The 22,581-nt window shown below is 40.7% G+C and overlaps 1 protein-coding gene across 1 annotated transcript in view; it reads right to left on the bottom strand.

Moving 5' to 3' along the window:
• kiaa1549lb (KIAA1549-like b) overlaps positions 1-22,558 on the bottom strand; it is a 53,124-nt gene extending 30,566 nt beyond the window's left edge. Inside the window, exon 1 of the mRNA XM_087170781.1 lies at positions 22,242-22,558. Within this exon, the coding sequence (XP_087026907.1) occupies positions 22,242-22,461 (220 nt within the window). The 5' untranslated portion in view covers positions 22,462-22,558. The remainder of the gene's footprint in view (positions 1-22,241) is intronic.
• Between the last annotated feature and the right edge of the window lie 23 nt (positions 22,559-22,581).

Consider the following 22,581-nt stretch of genomic DNA (forward strand, 5'->3'; position numbering starts at 1 on the left):
GAGGAGAGCGCTACACTTGTCTCCTCCCTTGTCTCTGAAACCCTCTGCAACCAGCACACACAAACCACAGACCTCATTTCCACACTCATTTCTTCCCTCTGCAGCCAGCACTATCTTTGAGCTACCAGGACACAGACATGACACTGCTGGGGCTCCCGCTGCTCCACACACATTATACACTGCTTCTCCTTTTGCTTTGAGCTGTTTTTGTTCTCTTATGTGCGGAAAATGGTAAACAAGAGAGTGTAATTCAATAGTGAGGTGGATGGAACCCTGGGAGCACAGAAACAAATTTGAGAAGCCTGGTCTCAGGAAGTGCCTCAGAAGTCCTTCCCATGTTCTGACTGTGTATGGATGGTGGAATCATATATGGCTGCTTTGAGCTGTTGCTGTTCTATTAAAATGACAAATAAGAGCTTGAATTGCGAGGTTGAAGAAAGTGTGGAAGCAGAGGATTGTGATCGAGTATGTTGACGTATATTTTGCACAAACCCTCTCTATTTTTTTTTTTTGTTGTTTTTTTTGTGTAGGGCTGGAGGAGCTGTTAGCAGTGATGCTGATGGATGGGAGGGAGGATGTCACACGCATCCAGCACTATGCTTTTTTTATTTATTTATTTATTTATTAAAGAGGGTGCAAACAGCACAGCAGGCTGAGACACGCATCAGCTGTCTGGAACACAGCCCAGCGGACACTTAACCCTGTAAGCATGCAGAGACGTGCACATGGTATTAACAGAAATGTTCATTCATTCAATCACTCATTCACGGCCACTGACAAAGAGGTTACAGCATGTTTTTTTCCTGATTGACTGATTATCTGTTTGTTTCTTAGGGGTATATCAAAAACGTATTGTTAGACAAAAGGACACATCATCACATTTGTAATGTAGATTTGAGTATTGTTTAAATATAGATTATGTCATTTTTGATAGAAGAAACATCACGTTCTTCTTTTTACAAATCACGTTTAGGTCATAAGCAAAATAATATACTCTTGCTCATTCAACACACCGCTACAGCCTCACTTGGTCTGGCATGACCGGTAGCATATGGTGGCTATTGTTAGCTTATGTTTGCAAACTTTACATGAACATTGTTGTGTAAATGACATTACTGAGGCAGTCTGCTGACTATAGCCCCTTTTACACAGCCTGTTCAAGGTGGGAATGTTGTGCCTTTATTCCGCCTCGCCGTTCTGTATAAAGGGTATAAACAAAGAATGGGAAGGGCCGTTGTTGTTCCGTCTTCAAGCCGACAGGTAGTCACAGAGCCAAACCGACTTCTGTGTAAAAGGGAGGGCCGGCATGAAGGAACTGACGAAAGACGCTGTTGTGTTACTCGTCACACCTCTGATTCCAGAACGCTGGCATGCTATCTAAAATCACACAAGGGGGCGGCACTATGTCGGCTTTGTTTGGTTCCATATAAACAAGCAAAGGTGGCATAATGAGGGGTCTTTTTAACGGCAATGCAGTGCGATCTCTGTTTAAAAGAGGCTTATGACTGTTCTACTGTTACACTACCGAGGTTTTTCCAACCATTATAAGACTAAAGCAAAGTGCCTCAGCCAAATAAAGGAAAAAACTATGAGAGTTCTCTACTGCTCTGGAGAGGAACGCTTACCACCCTAACCTCTAAGCTAACAAGCCACATATGGAGAGCTCAGACAACGATACCTGCTAATTAGTGTTAACATATAAATAAAATACTACAAGGATATCACTCGTCTCAAAAAACAGGAGCACAGACTTACTTATTCTGTTAGTCAATTAACAGAACAACAAGAAATATTATTTGTCCGATAATTGCATGAAACATCCTCCAAAAGACACAACACACACACACGGTTGATAAGATGAGTTTCGCTGCAGCAGACAGCTAGCAGCGACTAGTGACAGCACCCACCTGTCGCTCAAAGCGGCCATGCCCTCAATTATGCATAACTTTAAGCCTTAATAAAATTCAAATGGGTCAGTTGCATAGAAATTCACCCCCGTACAGTTATTCATAAAGGGGGAAATTAGCTATAGAGAGCAAAACCTTTTTTGTACCAGGCTGTTAACATGTTTATTTCTGCTGTAAAGTTGGGCATTTTGGGCATCTGTGGGAACTGACTCGCTTTTGGAACAGCTGTCCAGTGGCCATTTGAGGAACTGCAGTTTTTGGCACTTTTGTGTTGGCTTTCCATTTTTCAGCCGTGGAGGTTGGCCCTAAGACCTGCCTACAGATGTATATAGACATACGACTGCACAGTCTTTTTAGTAACATTGTTACACAGCTTTGGGAAGATGAGAAAATCCAAATCCATTCGCTATAAGCCTTGTTTTACCAATGTTGTAAAGAAAATGTGGAGGATTATTTAACGCTACATAGAGCTTAGTTTATCAATGAGCACATGTTCTGCTTTTCTTCTCTTTAAGTGTACATCAAAAAACAACAACCTGTGCTGTGTTTAATAATATAATTATTGTTATATATATTACTCCAAAATGATGTGAAAATGTATTCTTGAGGGGGACCTTAAACCACCTGACTAAACTGAACAAATCCTTGGGGGAAAAAAATCAAACACTGCACAATACATTGACAAATGACTCTCTCTCCGCCTCTGTCCGCCATCTTTGTGGGTCTCTCTCTCTCTTTCTCTCTCTCTCTCTCTCACTCCAGATAAAAGTCAGCCTATCCACTCATGCTAAGGCTCTCCGTCCTTTTCAGCCTGACATGTCGACACACTGACTTCTGTCCTGATGCAGCTCAGGACGCTGTAGTCATGGCTTATGTTGTTGCACTATGTCCACTCCTATTACTGTTCACTGAGGCTGTTTTCGACTGTCCTTGTCCCTGTGTTTGAGCTATCCTCATTTAGGCTTGAGCAATATGATGATATATGCTGTTAGATTATAGAGATCTGTCAACTGGTAGTTATCAGTATTTTTGAACATGAGAAAAGAAGCAAGAAAAAAGGAATCTGGTAACTAAATTATCACTGGAGCATTTCACTTCCTAAATGCACCAACACTAGACACTGCATTAATTTCTTCCTGTATCTGCATCTCTATATGGTACATTAGGGTAATGTTCCTGTCAAGTGTTTCTATGTTTTCCACTGCAGGCACTAGCTCGGTGAAACACACCAGAGAGCCACTATTCAGCGCTTTTAGCAAGCTTTTTGGAAGGTGACAGGGGACACATTCCCTCCACTCTCACATGAGGGATCGTATATCTCCTGGCTCAAACCCTTTTGGCTAAAGTGGACAAAAAGCGGCCAAAATTAATTGATTTCTGGGCCTCATTATATAAATTCAGAAATTTAGGTCTTACAACAATTCAGCGAATAAAGGATATAGACACAGTAACGCTAAACAGATGAAACCAATCCAGGAAAAAAAATGTTTTAATTTGATGTGAACATTTTTATTACTTTTCCAGTCTCGCTGTATCATGTTAATGATCAAAAGTCGCACAAAGGGGCTCTAAAATATAGAAATAAGGACGTTTGATGAGCGCAGAGATAGTCAAGTGATTATGTTTCTAAATGTGGAAACACTGCTAAAAGAATGGATGGAGCTTTTACATCTGTGCAGTTACTCTTGGTCAGTCAACATAAGAAAAGAATAACAACTAGGCTACTAAATGAGCCAACATGTATCTCAATAGCCACAATTATTAAATGCTGTCTTCGAACTGCTCCCCACTGATTGTTCCCTCAAGTGTTGATTATTGTGCAAGTTTTCCTGAATCTTTCACTAACAAATACACTAAAAAGACTGTCCCTATAATCTAATGTGGTTGTGCATTTAACTAATACTGAGCTGAGCTGAGGCATGAGGACATGGATGGATATTGTATGCTTAAAGGGTAACACATAAACACAAATAAATGGAAGATGGTTCATAAGCATTTCAGTTCATAGAGTTCCACAGTGAGGTCCTCACAGTAACCCATCACATCAACAACTATTATGTCTGCAGTTAGAACAATCTAAATGAATAGAGATGATGAAATAATGCTGAAAATAAGATTCTTTATGCAGTTTCAAGCACCATTTCTGGAGCTGTAAACCCTGCATAAACTTAGTTTGTATGTGTAGCTTCAATGAAAGATCTTCCAGAGATGCTCAGACTTTTTGGGGGGTGTAATGGCTGAGTGGCTTATCTAATATTAATATTAAATACACAGCACCTTAGCGTCACCAGCGGAGCAGCGAAATAAAATGTGGCACTGTCTGACACGTTCATAGCAGGAGGGTAAATTGCCACTGATTACTGTGCTTACGGCTTAGACGTTCAATACTCAATATATCGTCACACTGTGTTCTAAACAGGATCACACCTGAGAAAACTCCTACATCTTTACAGAAAACATTCAACGCTGTTCAAAAGCCAGAATGAGAGTTCTGGGTAATGCTGGTTAGCATGTATAATATAAAAACTTTATTGATCAGTCTGTAATTACTGAGGAATTAACACATCAAGCGAAGTGCTCCAACCTTCCAGTGCATCATGGCAGCTTTAAATAGACTTCATTTGAAGACTATAACTAAAGGCAAGCTTATAGCAGCCTCTCCTTAACCCTAACTATACCTATTCCTAAACTGCAGCTCTTTGTGCAATGCATCAACTTAAGTACTTTTCTTCTGCCACTAATGATAAATATAATTGTAAATATAAAGTTACTTGTTTGCTTTCAAATGTATGGAATGCGTGAAAGCAAATATTCACTAGAACTTTTTTCACAGCAAACATTTTGTCCCACTGTGACAAGAGAGCCAGCATGCGCAACACCAGGACCCTGAAACTGAAGCAGCTAAATAACTTTCAGCCATCATTCATTTCCTTATTAACTCCCACATTTTCCCTGCTTCAACAGGTCATGGCTCACCTAAATGAAATTATGGATTCTTGTAATCACAACTGTGCTTTTAATGCAATGATAAATCAAATGTTTGCTGATGAAAAAGGACGATATCAAACTACAGTTACTCCTCAACAATCTGAAATATATATATTTATATAACAAATAATATATAACTTTTTTTTTTTTTTTTTTAGAGCTGGCTAGGTTGAGGGAATTTGGGAGCATTTCATCAACTTCATACTTGCACGGATGATTCCAGATTGATGATATATAAAAATGTAAGAGTATTTCAGGGTGAAATATTCCTTTGATATATGGAGTGACCAGACGAACCTTGCTGGGGCAGACAAGATGACTGGAAGGCAGAGGGCTCAGTATGGGTACTGCAGGCAATCACAGTCCCATTAAAACCACCAAAAATAAGTCATGTTTCACTACAGCATCATGCCCAGAGGCAGCACTGGCCTACGAACTGTCAAGGTTGAAAACAGACAGAGCACGCAATAGAGATAGAGATAAAAAAGCAAAGGTAAATACAAGCAAATTCTTGCCACGGAAGCATCATGCATTCACGTTTCTTTACAGAAATGTAATCAGAAAGGCGTTATTACTCAGACTGCAAAAATGCAACAAAGTTTGTTTTACATTACGCAACATTTCGGATCTTCTAAGCAACACATATTTTATAGATTTGTGCATATTGAGTTTATATTGTGGGTTAACAAAGATTCAAACTGGTTTGACAATCTCAAGACAAGCTCGAAAAATCTGAAAGAATAGTCTTTACATCACTGCCTCTTCAAAAAAGCCTTCAAATATCTTCTTGTCCTGATACAACCCAATACGCAGACACACAGAGACAGAAAAGGGACTGTATCAAACTGGAGCTCATGGCCGTCTCCCGGGGACGTACATATCAGAGAAGGGAAGGGATGAGTGTAGGAGTTTAGCTGCATGCTGGGGTTGTGATGGGCCTGGAGATTACAACAGTGGGTGTGAAATGACAGGTGGGGGTCAAGGCAGGGCATCAGATATAGACACAGCAGCTGATGGGACTATGTACAAGGTGAACATTAACATGAAGGTCCCCTCTTAAATTATGTATTTGCTTTGATTAATTCTATTTAATAATACAATGAAGGGTATATTTATTCCAATAAAGGTTGAATGAGAAACAGCAACTTTGCGTGAATATCAGAACAAGATTTGTAAGAAGAAAATAATGATCTGTGCTGTTCCTACAAACAACTTTAATGTTTGATACTGATCAATACTGTCAAGGGGCCCAACAGTCATTTTATATGCCACAGCTGTCTCAGTATTGGATCATGATGTATGCATACTCTAAATTAGAGAATTATGGAAAGAGAAAATAAACAAACTGGTGCCAGATCAGTAGTCATGTGAGACATGTCCGGGATCAGGTGTAAAAGGATAATCTATGGAGCAGAACAGGATTAGTGGTATCGAAAACAAAGTAAAATGATACCAAGTCAAGCAGAGGTGGATGAAGTATTCAGATCATTTACTTAAGTAAGAGTATGAATACAGCAAGGTAAAAACATTCCATTGCATATTAAGTAAAAGTCCTGCATGAAAAATCACATAGGTAAAGGTACAAAAGTCTTAGCAGGAAAACGTGTCAAAGTAAAAGCACTTATTTCATCGCTGTGACTGATACATGTTACTATATGATATTACAAGATTGTTAATTCTCCTGTAGCTCGTTGAGGTGGAGCTAGTCTTAACTACTTTAAATACAGTTTAGTCCAGCGGTTCCCAACCTAGAGGTTGGCCCCTTCCAAAGGGTCACCAGATAAATCTGAGGGGTTGTGAGATGATTAAAGGAATAGTTCATCTTATTTGACATGGGGTTGTGTGAGGTACTTATACATAGTCGGTGTATTACCTACAGTAGATTTGGATGAGCGCCCTCCAAGTTTGGAGAGGCAGCCAGGAGTACCGGCACAGAAGATGAGTGATGTACTGCTGTGGACGGGGCCAGCAACAAAAAACAAAAAAATGTTTTAGCCACTTTAAAACAAACCCACAGAAAAAAAGTCAATATCAGTTGAAGTGACTCCGTGAAAGCGAGCGAAAAGCAGTGAGATACGTTTTTGCAGTTGGCCCCATCCACAGCAGTATATCGCTCATCTTCCGGTACTTCTGGCTATTTCTCCAAACTGGGAGCATGCCGAATCTACTGCAAGTAATACACTGACTATAGATACCTCACACATCTACACGTCAAATAACCCAAACTATTGTTTTAATAGGAGGGAAAAGAAGAAAAACAAAAGTTCTGATTCACACATATGTTCGGGTTAGGACCTAACCCTAACCCTTTTTTTGTTGGACAGAATTTTGTGGGGAAATCAGTATTTGGTGGAACTGCTAACAAGTAATATAAAATGTAACAAGGGGCCCAATTTTGTTTTTTGTTTTTTGGGGTTTTTTTGTTTGAGGTCCCAGGCCAAAAAGGTTGTTAATCTTTAGCATAGGTTGTATTTTATAAGATTATCATATTTTCCTTTATGAAAAATCTTCATCTGAAAAGTAATTAGTCACTAATGCTGTCAAATAAATGTAGTGGAGTAAAAAGTACAAAAAGTACAAAACTCCTCCTCTGAAAATGAGTATAATTATAAAGTAAAGACGTAAACCTCAAAATTGAAACTTGAAAATACAAGTTACATTCCACTACTGAAGTCAATCAGCCTGATTAACATGTGTCCAGATATAGACATAATACAGTACTATAGACTATCAATAAAATACCAATAAAACAATTTCTCCCTGCAGAGTGACCTTGGTGAGGAGTACAGAGTACAGAGCTGTGGCCAGGTGAAGTTCAGCTTCATCACCTGTGTCAGTCTTAGCGAAAAAAAGACTCCGAGTACTCTGGTATTATCACTGTTGGGAAAATCACAAGTCCTTGCCTCTGACTTTCTAATTGGGCCCTCGGAGAGACTTCAGAGGAAGTCAGAGCTCATCCTGCCAAGTGGCAGAGTGCTGAATGTACCTTCTGTGTCTTATACATCCTTTACTAAACTCCTGCACAAAGTCTCACTGTTCCAACAGCACTATATTTAAAGGTACGACATGAGAAATATTGTAATATTTGGAAATTATTGTCAGTTGTTGCAGTTTAATATAGTTACCTTCAACTACTCTTTATGCAAATTCAAACCACATTTTCAGAAAAAATGGGGTTACTTTCCGTCTCAAAAGTAAACCTGTTGCCTTTCTCTGATATTGTTGTGTTTGCAGAGCATGAAGATGGATGCTGTAACTGATAACGCTGATAACAATAAGCAATAAGTAAAGAATCAATGTCAACAGTTTACAGATCTTTGTTCAGTAGATTTCCAGCAAAGTTCAACTCTAAAGAACAACATTTAAAATGCAGGATGCCAAAATCCTCCTAATGATCTCATCTATTATGGTAATAATTAAGCCAAATTATTTCATTAATAAGTTATTCATGATAAATTTCCACACAAGACATTTTACTCCTTAAATTTCAACATCAATGTCATTAAGGCAAATTCCTCTGTACTTACTGCACTTGGCAAATAAAGCGACCGACTCTGTCGCTGCCATCCAGAACTCCTCCACGCGAAACCAAACACCTTCTCCAGTGCATTAACATAAATATGACGCAAAAGAAGACGGTCATGATTTGCAAGGCTCTTAAGTGACATAGCAAAGACACATTGCAGCACTTGTCCATCTATTTGCTGCATGAACCAGCTAAACAAGACCTTCCTACAGCTGACCCTGATGCAGTCTGCATTGAAACGTATTCAGTATTTCACTAGAAAAAGCACAAATTAAAGAGGAATATCTTTAAAATACACAAGCTAATACATCTGTATGGCAGACAATTCCCAAGCTCCTGAGAGGTCCCAATCCCCAGACTGAAAACCACTAATGTATGAGACTGAGCAGACGTACTGACTCTGACCATATCTATAGACTGTAGTGCAGCGGAGGTTAGCCGAGACATGTGAAGGATGGAGGCAAGAGGACAATGAGGGATAACAAGGTAGGATAAGCCTGTTAAGCTTCCAGGATCCCCTCTGAAACCCTCACTCCAGTCGAGCACAACAATGCCAAAATGTATGTTATACAATCATAGTGCTGTATAACCTGGGGGTCACTACGAGCAGCAGTCCACAACTTCATGTGTTACCGGCTGACAGTATTTGAAATTTTTAGAATTCAAAAGTATTTAAAAAAAAATTTTCCTTAAATCCAAATGTTGTTGTTTTGAAAAATATTTAGATATATTTAGAGTATAAAAAAGAATCGCAAGTTGCAGCCCTCTGCAGGTGCATGGAGCCCACATCGGGAACAACAGCTCAATAATAAGACTGATTATGCTTTGCAAGTGTTGGTGAGTCAATTGAGTAAGAAATATCAAAATGGCAATATCTTCTCTATGGAGTGCAATTCCATTCAACACAAGACTATAATGTGCTGTTTTCACTGAAATATAGCCTTGACTTCTCATGAGCTGCTTCTCTCGTGACAAGAAAAGAAATGCCAAATAACTGTTCGCCCTGCACCTTTCCTTTCTGGGCACAATAGGAGACACAGGGAACAAGACCAGAGAAAATCTTACAGATACAGAATGCAGGTGAGAATAAAAACAGGACATGGTTGCATTATGCATTTTATCACGGCTGAACACCAGGTCAAACGACACATGTTTGAGCTACAGCACGGACACCGTTCATGCCTCTACATCACAGCGATTGGACATTCAACCTTGACACTCCACACAGTCGAAGCAAACACAGAGATCACCAGCGACTCCGGCGGGCAGCATGATGGATGAGCTCTCAAACAATGGCCTCCAATACATCCTCAATTCACCGCAGCACAACAGGGCCACTACACAGCCACTACTGTGATGGTGGCCATAAAAGATCCTTCCATCACATTTTCGATAAGGATGAAAATACTATTGAGTAATACTGCATTCAATTCTTCTAACCCTGTTAATCCTGCCGCAGTGTTAAAGATATTCCCACCTTCAAGCACAATTGGTTTTTATTCATTTCAACACGGTGTCAACGTGTTATGAAACTCCTCTGCTTTTAGACCTACTGTTAGTTAGGTTACTCTATTGTTGCATTATGATGCAACTGTAATTACACACTGATGTCAAAAGCAGCTTTTTTAAAAACAGACATATGCAATTATGTGATTTAGGAGTAATTATGTAACACACAAAAAAAAAACATGTAATTGAGCAATTTAATTGTGAGAATAGTTGAGAAAACAAAGATATCTTATCTGTAGTTAACAGATATGTAGAATTTAAAACCTGTCTTTTCGTAGACCATCTTATATAAGTGAATTAAGAATTTAGGTAAGAGAGAGGAGGATTTGTTAGAAAGTAGCACCAGAGGTGAGACCTCACTCAGAGTACTGTACTGTAACAGGAAGTGCGAAATCAATGGATAATACACTCAAAATTGTTTTGGCAGAATTGGTGCACAGGAAACAACTCATGTCAGTCTTGAGTTGTGACATTTATTTTTAACAAACAGATCTTTACAAATAGTGCTGGGTCATAACAATGCCTTTTTTGTGATGATTGAAATGTTGTAACACCCAGGGATTGGACATCAGCAGTTCTCGTTGAGACATTATGGACGAAGACGACTTCAGTTTAAGGTACTGAGCATTGAGACAGAAAACTCACTAAGATTTGTGACAAGTATTGTGTCACCTGAGGGGAGACAGGGAGAATTAATAATGTGTTATATTCAAGTTATGTTTTGTGGTGTTAAAGATGGAGTTAGAAAGAAAATTCCTTCATTCTTTCTATGATGTTGAATTTGTTATTAAAACCACAATATAATCTGAACACATTTTTGATCTTTTCAACTGATTTTCTGGCCTGTATATTTTAAGGAGGGTCTCTATAATGGCCATCAAGAGATGTAACATATATTCTCATTAAAGTTAAGTACTTTAAGCATTTAGGGGTTTGGATATTTGTACTTCAGAGTGGACAAGGAAAAATTAGCTTTTGTAAAACAACAATGTAAGCCTGGTTAGAGAAGGTTGGGAGCTGTGTGGCCAACACACACACTACATAGAACGAAAGTCAAAACACCAGCACCGATTGTTCGCTATGTAAAGCCATGGGATACACCACTCACTGCCCTGTTTCCAGGCATCAACCTGGTCATCTCTACAGAGAAGCAGGATTTTCAATTACACCTGCTCCTGCAATCAACGCCTTCCACCTGCTGTACTGAGTACTTCTTCTTCTTCACATCCAGTTTGTGTTATAACATCATCATAATTTTCTCCGTGATTTCTCATTTTAAATTTCATTATAGCTGATCAGCACAGCTCTTGTAATTAACCTGTATGACTTTGCTTATACATAACATAGTGACTTGATTGACATCTCAGTGGAGCAACACACTGTTCGCCTGGTTTACGAGTGCAGAACAAACAGCATGTTCAGATACTGTAGACATAGCATGAGCTAGTGATGTATCTCCATGCCTTTGCAGTTGGTCAACAACAACAAAGTGGGCTCTGCCACCAGAAAGAGCTGCATAGTCTCAAATGCTGTGACTGTAATATGAATAACATATCTGCATTCAGAAGATAGTATCAGAAGAAACTCCAAGTCAAATACACTCAAAGCTCCACTTCTTTTGAAGTACGGGGTTGAAACGGGAATCCTCACTCTTTACATATGGGCTAAAAAACATTTGTTGCAAGAAGAAAAGGTAAATCTTCTTAGACAACTTTTGGCAATACCTACAGGGGAGACACCTCCTCTGTGCCACAATGGGGTCAAAAAGAACCGCAAACTCAACACACGTCTCAGAGGTCACAATTCCACCTGAGTATAATGGATCTGGGACATGTGGCTTCAATATATTATTCAAAGGTTTTTCAGAGACTACTTTTGAAAAAAGAATTCAATTCTTAATGGAGAGAAAAGAAAGAAGGATTTTTTTTCACAAGTTCTTAACTGATTCTACTGGACACCATCCAAGATGTGGGCGGGCAAATAAGGCAAACCGTACCAAGTGTCAGAGTTCAGATGGGACCACCTGCTATGAAAATGTCTAATTCAGATTTTAATTGCAGATAATTTATAATTTAATTCAAAATCTTAACAGTCTTCATTTGGGTTTTTGACTAAGATTATACATCCACTCACAGTTGCCCAACTGTAAATGCTGCAGATTTATTTCAGAGAAGTTTAATGTTGGTCACACAGATAATATTAAGAGGATGGACGTCCCCACGGGAGCCATCGTTTCAGGAATGGTTTATCCAGCTCGGCTAGGTGGCAGGTTTCTTTCAGGATGAAAAATAGGACACATCAGTACGTGCAGTATCAAAATGGGGACATTTCACTGATGTGCATCTGTGGCGCCATGATTTGAAACATAAAAACCCAGGATTTAAAAAATGATTCATGTTCTTTTGCTTTTTCTTTGAGAAAATTGACATAGAAAACGGAAATAATTGGATTTTGTGATGGGGTTTTCTTTGTCATACCTTTTCCCTTTGATGTCACTCTATTTTTTTTCTTTTATGTATGTAATATACTGTATTTCCACTTGTGATCTGTTATGATTATTCATCATAAGAGAAAAAAAAGATGTTTTTAGTTTTTTATACATGGTTATAAACATTAAAACTTCCAGTGAGAATTTACCTCTCAGTGCAAAGAGCGTCTGTCTTATCAACCCTAAGCTGCATTTCTTTGTCCTCTTTCCTTACACACTTCTTAAATTGGATATTCTATCATTCTTCTCATGCAAACCTGTGCACTTCCCCATCCCTACTATGACGGCGTTTTAATGGCTGTCATCCATGTCTCGTAATGACGTCCACTGTCAAGGAGAGGTCTGTCTCCTCGGTACCATGATCTAATCCTGCGGACACACTCTTGACCTTCATTAGCCATCTAACACATTGTGGTGCCACAGGCAACAAAGAAACACTGAGTCAGAAACACACACATACATACACATACACACAGTCACTCACTATAAACTGCATTTCACCAATACTGTACGTGCAGTAAAATTGTTTATGTGGTTTGTTTGGTTGGTAGGTGGATGAAAGAATGAAAGACATTCATTGTTGTAGTTTAATTATTGAGCTCTAGGTCTCCTGTGCAATATATTAGGTCTAGTGCACAGCTGTACTTCAGCTTCAAAGATATTGATGCAATACACTTGATATTAAGAAACAAATTGAGGATCAAATACAGCAGCTCCATAATATAAAAACATTTAGCACTAAAATAAAAGGAACGTTCCCTCACTGCAGCAGGGTACAAAGTGCTGAGAGTGGCAAGTTGTGACACACATTACACAAATCACACACATGCACACGAATACACACAGACAGTCTCTGAGGACAAATTAATAAGATATCCATGAAGGATGAAGAGAAACAAACTCTGAAACTTGCTTAGACTTTCGCTACAGATGGGTATGAGCTGGAGCATTTGTAAAGGCCTTGTTTGTGTGTATGAGTGTACTTCTCCAGAAGCAGTGGGGCAACATATTCGGATTATCCCAGTAATGAATTGGCCTGCGGGGAACGGCCCGTCTCATTTTAAGACTTAAGGGGTGACTTGTGCTCTAAAGTAAGGGCATAAATTAGACAAATGCGACATGGTATAGATTTATGAATGCGCATAAAGGTGAGTATTTCAATATGTGTTGTGTGTGGCTGCAGGAAAATTCCCTTCTCTTTTACAAAAATAAACTAAATTGCTTAAAGGAAAACAAAAAAGCAGTCCGTGACTTAAAATGTGTGACCCATTTTAAGCTTTTACCTTTAAATGATGCATTTTAATGCATTCAAACTTTAGCGCCTTAAGTCTCACAGCATGTTTTTTTGTTTCTCATTCGAATTACCTCCAAAAGTATAAGGACAAAAAGCGCTTCTATATTCTGTCAGGAAAACATACTTAAAGTCCAAAGACAGCTCGATTACTGATTAATAAGATGGGCTTCTAAAACTGTTGAAGACTTCCTTTAATGCTCTCTGAGTTCAGCTTATCCCTCCCCAGCACTCTTGATGCTTCACTGATGCTGTCATCTTTGCTGCGTCCACTCTCAACCTGTTTCACTAAAGCTAGAAATCAGAGAGCGAGCCCCTGAATCTGTGATGTCACTGGGATTTAAAATGAAAGGTTTCTTCATAGACTGAGAGATGGATGGTTCGTGTTCATAAACTACCACAGTCAACATGTGATGTTGATGATGCACTGACATAGTTGTTTGATATATTTGTAATGAATAACGTCTTGAATAAATTGGAAGTATAGAATAATGACTCTCAGGGCTGGATGATTTGCCTGAAATGAATATTACAGTTTTGATGAGAACATTTCTTATCTACTACTTCATTTAAACAACAGAATTTAGCAAAACGATGTCACATTTTTCTCATATCATCATGATGCGATTCTATTGGAAGCCGATACGTGAATCCCAGCCTAGCCTCAATTTCTATATAATCCAATTAGAGTACACAAAAGAACGCCATACTCACATTTACATGACAATATGATAGTTGTGGTGGTGAGAGTTCTATGACACAAAAAGGGGTCACAGACCAACAATGTAAGATTCATTGCAAGGCCTATATTTCTATATTAACATTAGCTCAAATGCCTACATGTAATGTGAAAGAGCCTGCTTGCAGTAACAAAAAACCCACAAAGAATTATCAGCAAAATCTAAAGCTGTAGAGTTCACACTTGGCATTCTGAGCAGTTGCGCTCTGTCTACGCCATGGTCTACGTGTATCTTTGTTCTTCTCATACTGTATATAATCGTGTTTAATTAAATTTTCTTTTCTACAAAGTGTCCTGGACTTGTTACATTACACATTAAAAGTCTTCACTTATATGAACCCATTTAAATTTTTAACAAGAAACAGGAAGTATAACATTGCCATGGATTCAGTGTGGATTGAGTGAGAGAACTTGAGAGCCCATTTTCTTTACATTTTGGAGAATGCAGTATGCCGAATTCACTATTAACAGATCATGTTCGCTATGTGCCGTTTGCCATTGGACGTGACAACTATCAAAGAATTACTTTGATTCAGGGGCGTTGTGTGGCGTAGTGGTCTAAGCAGGCGCCCCATGTGTAGAGGCTACAGTCCTCGCTGCAGTCGGCCCCGGATCGGACGGCCTTTGCTGCATGTCATTCCCCCCCCTCTCTGCCTTCCCATTTCCTGTCTCTCTCTACTGTACCTTCGAGTAAAGGCATAAAAAAGCCCAAAAATATATACTTTAAAAACAAATTACTTTGATTCTGGCAAGTTCTGTTACACTCAGCGCTGTCCAGCATCCCAGACCAAAATAAATGCTTTGTGGGAATGGGGGTCGCACTGATGGAACCGGTAAAGATGCTGAGAGCCGGTAAAAATTTAATGGCTGTTTTGACAGGCCACCACCGATGGGGATTTGAGACGGTCCCCATGGCCAGTCCTGTGCTCTGGTCTCATCTCTTTCTTTGAGAGGGAGGCCTTTTCAGACAAAAACATTGTTTCTTCGGTGGAGGAAATTCTGGAGAGTCACAACCACCAAACACCATGTAGCCTGCTGCACTGAGCGGGTCCTGCGTGTTTATAAACATGGGCAGGGCCAATGTTTTAACAGGAGGGAATCACATGCACTAACGCGCACACGTACATGCGGGAACACGCACACACAGCCAGACCTGAACACTGCTGTGGCCATTTCCACTGTACTTGTGAACATTATAGTACAGTGGAAATGTTGTTTGGATTGTCCACAGCAGTAAAGTGCCTGCACAGTGTTACAGTACAGTATTTAGCCAGTGCAGCGCTACAGTATTTAGTACATGCCGTGTTGTGCAGGAAAGCATGACCCATGCAAAATTCGCAGTGTCAAAGTGCAGAAAAGTGTCCGGTGCGGGTGATGATACAGATGGTGAGTGGATGAATTACAGTCCAGAGCCGTACAGGCCGATGACAGCAGGAATGAAACGACCTGCAGAAGCATTCCTCCCTGTAGCGGGACAGGAGCAGTCTGCTGCTCGGCGCACTCCTCTGTCCCTCTATTATTTGGTAGAGTGGATGGGACTTGTTCTTCATGATTGCTGACACATCCACCGGCATCCGCCTCTCTGCCACCATCTCCACTGTGTCCAGTTTCTTCCCCAGGACTGAGCCGGCCTTTCTGATGATCTTGTTCAGTCTGTCGGTGTCTTTGGCTGCGATACTGCTGAACCAGCACACAACCACATAAAAGACACCACAGACTGATAGAACGTCCGGAGCAACTGTCCTCTCACACCAACGGACCTCAGCCTCCTCAAGAAGTAGAGTTGGCTCTGGCACTTCTTGTCCACGTCCACATCCCATCCCAACTTGTTGCACAGGTTGAGCACCCAGGCACTTGTAGGTGTTAACCACCTCGATCCTTTCAGCCCTGGAAGGTGACAGGAGCTGGAGGAGACTTCCTCTTTAAGGAAACCCACCACCAGCCCTGTCTTCTGTCTTCTTGGCGTTTAGCCGGAGATGGTTGCGCTGACACCAGTCCACAAAGTTGTTCAGTTGTTGTTTATGGACATTTCTTTGCAGTGGACATCAAAGGTAAGGATGTCCGCGGAAAGTGTAAGTCACACTGAATCAGAAAATGTGTGAATCGTGCCTGTGTATTCAGATTTGAGTGAGTTATGACTAGCCTACTTTAACTGTCTGCCACTGCTGCTGCTAGCCCGTGCTCCCGTTCCTGTGTGCACTGTGTTAGTGCCTGCCTGCGAACACACTGCTAGCTGCTAAGCATGTAACATTTTGAACGCTCAGTGTAATGACTGTGTTTGTATGTCTCAGTGATCTCACATTCCCTGCTCCAGCGGTTCAAAGAGATTAGCTGAAATGCCACAGTCCACAGAGGCATCTGTGCGAAAAAGCAAAGCCTACAGCTACACTTTGCTTTACACTTTGCATTTCCATTTATAACAACAGTTGACAAAAAACTGAATATGATACAGTGACAGTGATGCCATTAAATGTGACTGATGACCCCGTGTGTGAAGAGGCAAATCTCCCCCTTTCTGACGGTCTTGTCTCTCTCATTTATGCACACCATAGATCTAAATCCTGGTCTGATCCAGCCTTGTTCATTTCTGCTAAAAATCTTCTTAAATCTTTAACTTCTATATCAATAATATATTCCAGAGTCAAGGCCCATCTGTGACTCCCAAGAGGTGCTTCTGTGGAATAACTAATACAGTCATATCCAATAAATTACACTTTAAATACAGCTTTAAAGGACTTTTAAAGGCCCTACACACCCATGGTAAACCCACATAGGTGATTTCACTTATTTTGCCAAATTACACCTCTATTCAGGATTGTGAGGGCATGTGCAAACTGAGTTTGATTGACAGCTCCCTGACTCTCCTCCTAGCTTTGCTGCTGCTGTTAGGGTGAGATAAATAACACCTTTCCTCCTCTCATCTTTGAATTGCAGTATACCTTTGCACACATCTTAGATGGCTTAATCAAACCATTAATAAAGCCACGCTATATGTCAAGGCACCAGGTTTGCATTTCGATGTAGTTTAAAAGTTTTATTCTTAAATGTCACATAAGTGGATTTACATTTTAAAACAAAACGAAAAATTACTTATAATCTTTTATACCTAGGACTATCTTTCTCTTTGTATCATTATTACTTGGGTTAGCTAAATTGAAGAGATTCATCAGACACAAAACAAGCTGCCATATATTCACTCTAAAAAGGTGGGGGCAGTCCTACACAGGGGTGAGTTGCTCCTTAAAATTAGACATTCCTAAATTTCCCAGAGAATCGGGCCTCTCATGCCATCTTCTGCTTTAGTCCAGTGTGATGCGGCGTGATGAACAGTGGCCTCGTGCAGAACAGTGGACTGTATTATACAGTGTGTCCCAATAAATCAGGCAGCCTGCTGTCCTTTCTCAAGCGGCAGCAGCAGAGCCAAGCCTATGTCTGCCATCAACTTGCATCCAACAGCCACCATACCGAAAGACACAGGAGAGAGAGAGACGAAAGAACAGAGACGCACAAAGGTAACAGAGAGAGATACTGGAGGGAAACGTGAAGATAGCTCATAACACACGAATACACACCACACAAACACAATATTCCCTGATGGCACTGAACTATGTGAGGGATAATGCGTGGCAGATGGTCTGTGGTACTAATTAGAAGCCTGTTTGCCTTTCTTATGACTACATCTATGTGCAGTAGAAGTGCTGCCTGCTTCGTTTACAGCGGTGAAGGAGAGACGACTGCAGACCTTTTGACTTTCTTTAAGATCTGACAGACACAGGCTACAGGAGGCCTGGGAGTAAACTGTAGCAAGGATGGATAACATAATGATTACCATTACAAATATGTTTTAATTATCGGACATTGCTCTCTTTCTGCCCTTTTAGCATTTTCATTTCTGCCACTTGAGTTCTTACATAACGTTGAATAGAACTCACACAGTCTCCCTGTTGAAACTGCTTCATCACATGCAAAAGAAAACAGACGGAGAGCTGGGAATAGACTATAAACAATCTTTCAAAAAAAAATCTTTTTTTTTTTGTAAATGAATTCATTTGATATCTATCTGTTCACAAAGACTAATGTTTCTATTGTTCTATTGACTGATGTGACGAAACTCACAGCATTATAGCTGAAGATCCTCCTGAGGAGAGACCACCCATCTGACTGTGCAACTACACACCACACACAGGCACATACATCTTAAGCCCTCCTGACATGCTCTCCCACAACATAAGTAAATGTGGTTCAATAAATCACTGCAATGAGGTGAAACGAGCGAAATAAACAGAACAAACAGAAAAATCATGACCGCTATGTGCTCTTGAAAAACTCAGAGCTGATGCAGACAGGTCATCAGACCAAAGGTGAGTCACAGTTGCTGGTTTTTAAACCAATTCCTGGAAGTTATTTTAACATTAACCATCGTGACAGCCCTGAAAAGGCTAATCTAGACAAAGGGAATGGAAACTGCAAGAAAACACGAGAAGCAAACAGGTAGGCGTGTTATAAACCAGAGGCAAACCACAAATAGTGTCGTGATGTGCAGCTCACTGGGCATTTGATGCACGTTAATAGTCATTTTAGGGGTTAAGACCCCAGACCGCATTTCAAATAGGAAATATCTCTGAATCTTACTGTCATGACTCCTTTCAATGAATTCCTAAACAGAAAGTGATGACTGGCAACAGCTCAGGGATAGCGTCTCATACAGGGAGAGGTCTGTGAGGTTAACCCCCGTCAAATCAAGCTGTCAGCACTCAAAAGCAACGGCCGGGTTGTGGTTGTATAGCAATAAACACAGCTGACGTCAGAAGGACCAAATATTCTTTCGCTTAGCTCGCTCTTCTGCGTGTCCTCGAGCTGCTCGCTGAACATCATTTCACCAGCTGTGTTAATAAGAAAGCAATAAACCAGACAAGAGATCCTGCGAGTTAATTAAAGATCAATCTGGCTGCATGAAAAAGCTTCATCGCTGCAGCCAAAATTACTCAGGATACCCACACGGCACTGCACCCTGCACTGTCCTCTACTCTACTGGCTGTTCAGGGGTTTAAGGGGAAAAATGTTATTGCGGGACAAAAATTGGTGTTCCCATAGAAACTGCATGTTGTATTTGTTCCACACATTAAGGGAGGAAGCTGTGAGTCTGAATATTAGCAGCTCACAGCAAATTGAGGATGTTTTTCATTCAGTACACCTTACACACACACACACACACACACAAACAAACACACACAAACAAACACAGCAGTAGAGCCCAACTGATACTCTTACTGAAATTTATGGGTTTAAAAATTGTCTCGGCCAGTCGTATTTTTTTTTAGCATGGACAAACAATCTTGACACAGTCCCTTAGATTTTTTTTTGCTGCGTTAACACAATGTGACAAAGATACGTATGCTGCCCGTTTTCCAATTGAAAAATCAACTTATCAATACTCTCTGATGGACAAACTATGTAGCGGTGACAGTAAATTTGAAATGACCTCAATACCTGATATCATACTGATATCAACAACACAGCATGATATGTAATTTTCCTCAACTAAAGGCATATAATTAAGTATTGCCAATCATTAGCAGTAGGCCTTATGCTCATTATATTTATTCTATGGCTGTATGGCTGAGGTTTGATCTGTAATAGTGTTACTGAATAAGTAGGGGTGCAATAGATGTATAGCTCACTGCAAAGGTCTGATTGGAATGATACATTTCTTTTTGTAAGGTAATAAGAGGCCAGGGATTACTGTGGCACTAAAAACTGAATCAGTTGCCCACTGCCACTGAATGAATGTAACACATTTTGTGTTTCACTGCCCAGTGCACAGCGACCTGAGGAAGAAAAATATCATTTTAAATTTAACTTTCACTATAATTCGGAGATTTTGTTTTTGTGAGATTTACAGAAAATGCATGGCAGTGAAGACAGAGACATAATATGACATTTCTGTAAAATAAACCGAATCTTTTGAAATGTTTTTCTTTGTGTGGAACATTACATTGTCTAGTATCTTGTGTGTCCATATGTTTGCACTAGAATAAACAAAGCGAGCAATTCAAATCCAGAGAGTAGTGACGAGAGCTGCTCCTCTCCCCGATTTACTGGATTACATCACATCAAGTTTATGATGAAAAAGATGTGACACAATATGTCAAGATGTGACTGTGGGAATACCCAGGATCATTTTTTTTTGGAGCTAAGAGTCCATCTTCGATTCTTCAAACCAGTAACACTTCAAAAAGACAGCATGCAGACTATTGTAAACACCCAGACCACAGAATCCAGCATTCATTCTCAATAAACTAGTTCTTCTATCTACACAAAGGACTACAGCCCAAGTTGACAGTTTCTTGTCCCTTGATTGAATAATAACTGCTTCACTAAGTATATACTGTATAGCTCGGGTGCTGTTGCTGCTGCTGCTGGGCTCATGTGTTTAAGAATGGATGTGCTGACTGTGAGAAGGAGGAGGAGGAGGTGGGAGGAAGGAGGAGGAGACTCCGCTACTGTAGCAGTGCATCAGCAGAGGTGAGACCACAGCCACTACATCACAGTCTGCTGACTGGAGAGGTGGTGATGGAGCTGCTGTTAGAAATACACGCTTGATACTTTGCAAAGAACATCTCCATTTCCAAGTTGAGGTCGCGCATCGAGCTTCAAACCCATCTATAGTGAAGTGCTGTAAATAGTCACATGAGGGGAAAAAAAAAAGCAGGTGATGCAGCCAAATCAGTGCAACTGCAGAGAGTGACAGTCTTTTTGATTCAAGCCTTTTTCTTTCAAGGCTCAAGGGCAGCTATGTCGGCCAACCTTCTCCCCAGCTGCCTCGCATGCCGCCAGAGACAGACAGACCTACAATGGGCTACAGTATGTGTGTCATTAGTGCTGACCCAGATGCTCTGAAACACTGACTGTCCTGTGACTGCACTGCATTCCCAGAATAACTCCCCTACAGCTCATTACACACAATAATAACGTTTAATAACCCCTGTCATGGAAATACAACCCAAATGAATTGCCAAATTGCAGGACAAACAAAAAGGAAAAGAGAATTGAAGTTGAGATGAGAGACAAAGATAGATATGTGTACTTTATTGATCCCAAATTGTTGAAAGTTGAGGTTGAAATGGCTCATAATGAATCCAGCTGCAGAGGAGAAGCACAGATTCTGTGCAGTGCAACCTGATCCGTGAGACAAAAAAGAGTTGACTTGCTTCAGGCTCAGGTGCAAAGATTAGTAGGTGAGAGAGAGAGAGAGAAAGAGAGAGAGAGAGAGAGAGAGAGAGAGAGAGTTACATCACATACAAGCAAACCCTGTGCAGTCCAGCAGCAACACCATCCCTCCTACAACATATCATGTCAGCGCTGGTCAGTGAGGGAATTAATCCTTAGTAATAGCTGTTAGGACATACACCCTGCCTGCGCAAATTGCAATGCAAAACCAGCCGTGTGCACACATGTAGAGAGCTTATAGGTGATTCCTGTGCTGATGGACCACAGACAGCACAGTTTTTCCCTCACTAAAAAAATGATTCAATAAGATATTCAGCCGACCACCGCTTCATCCATGCAGCATGTGAATCATGCACCCAGCAGCAATAAATGTGTGGATTAGCAAAACGCTGCCAGTGTGAAACAAAAGATCTCCCCTTTTTTCTTTTCCACCCAATGCGTTCCTATTTTACTATTTACAATAGATGCCAGTCGTAGGCTACACTGTAGGTGTGACAGAGGTTAATGCAACAAATCAGCAAGTGTTTCAGATGCAGGCTACAGCAGCTCGGCGGTGTGCTTACCCTCTGCGGCCAAAGCGCACCGGACAAGAAGTGAAAGCATTCCCACAGACAGCAGGCAGTTTGCAAGCATCCCCGCTGCTCCGGCTCGCCACCCGCTCCTCAAACATCTCCCCTCTTCTCCGGCATCCGTCCTTTGCGGCGAGCACCCACCGGGGTCCGCTCCGCCGGCTCCCACCACTTTGGGGTGACCTGTCCGCCCACTCCTCAAACCGGGAGCCATATCCAGTGGATAAGTTGCTGAAGTTTCGGTCGTAAATAATACATTGGATCAATCCCTCGTGTGTGAGCGGAGAAAACACAACGCGTCCCGCGGTCTCGTCGTGTGTCCAGGGCTGGATGT

The sequence above is a fragment of the Seriola lalandi genome, unplaced genomic scaffold (assembly GCF_002814215.2).
Source record: "Seriola lalandi dorsalis isolate HSWRI2012SDOR001 ecotype SW California unplaced genomic scaffold, Sedor1 jcf7180002054959, whole genome shotgun sequence".
Lineage (NCBI taxonomy): Eukaryota > Metazoa > Chordata > Actinopteri > Carangiformes > Carangidae > Seriola > Seriola lalandi.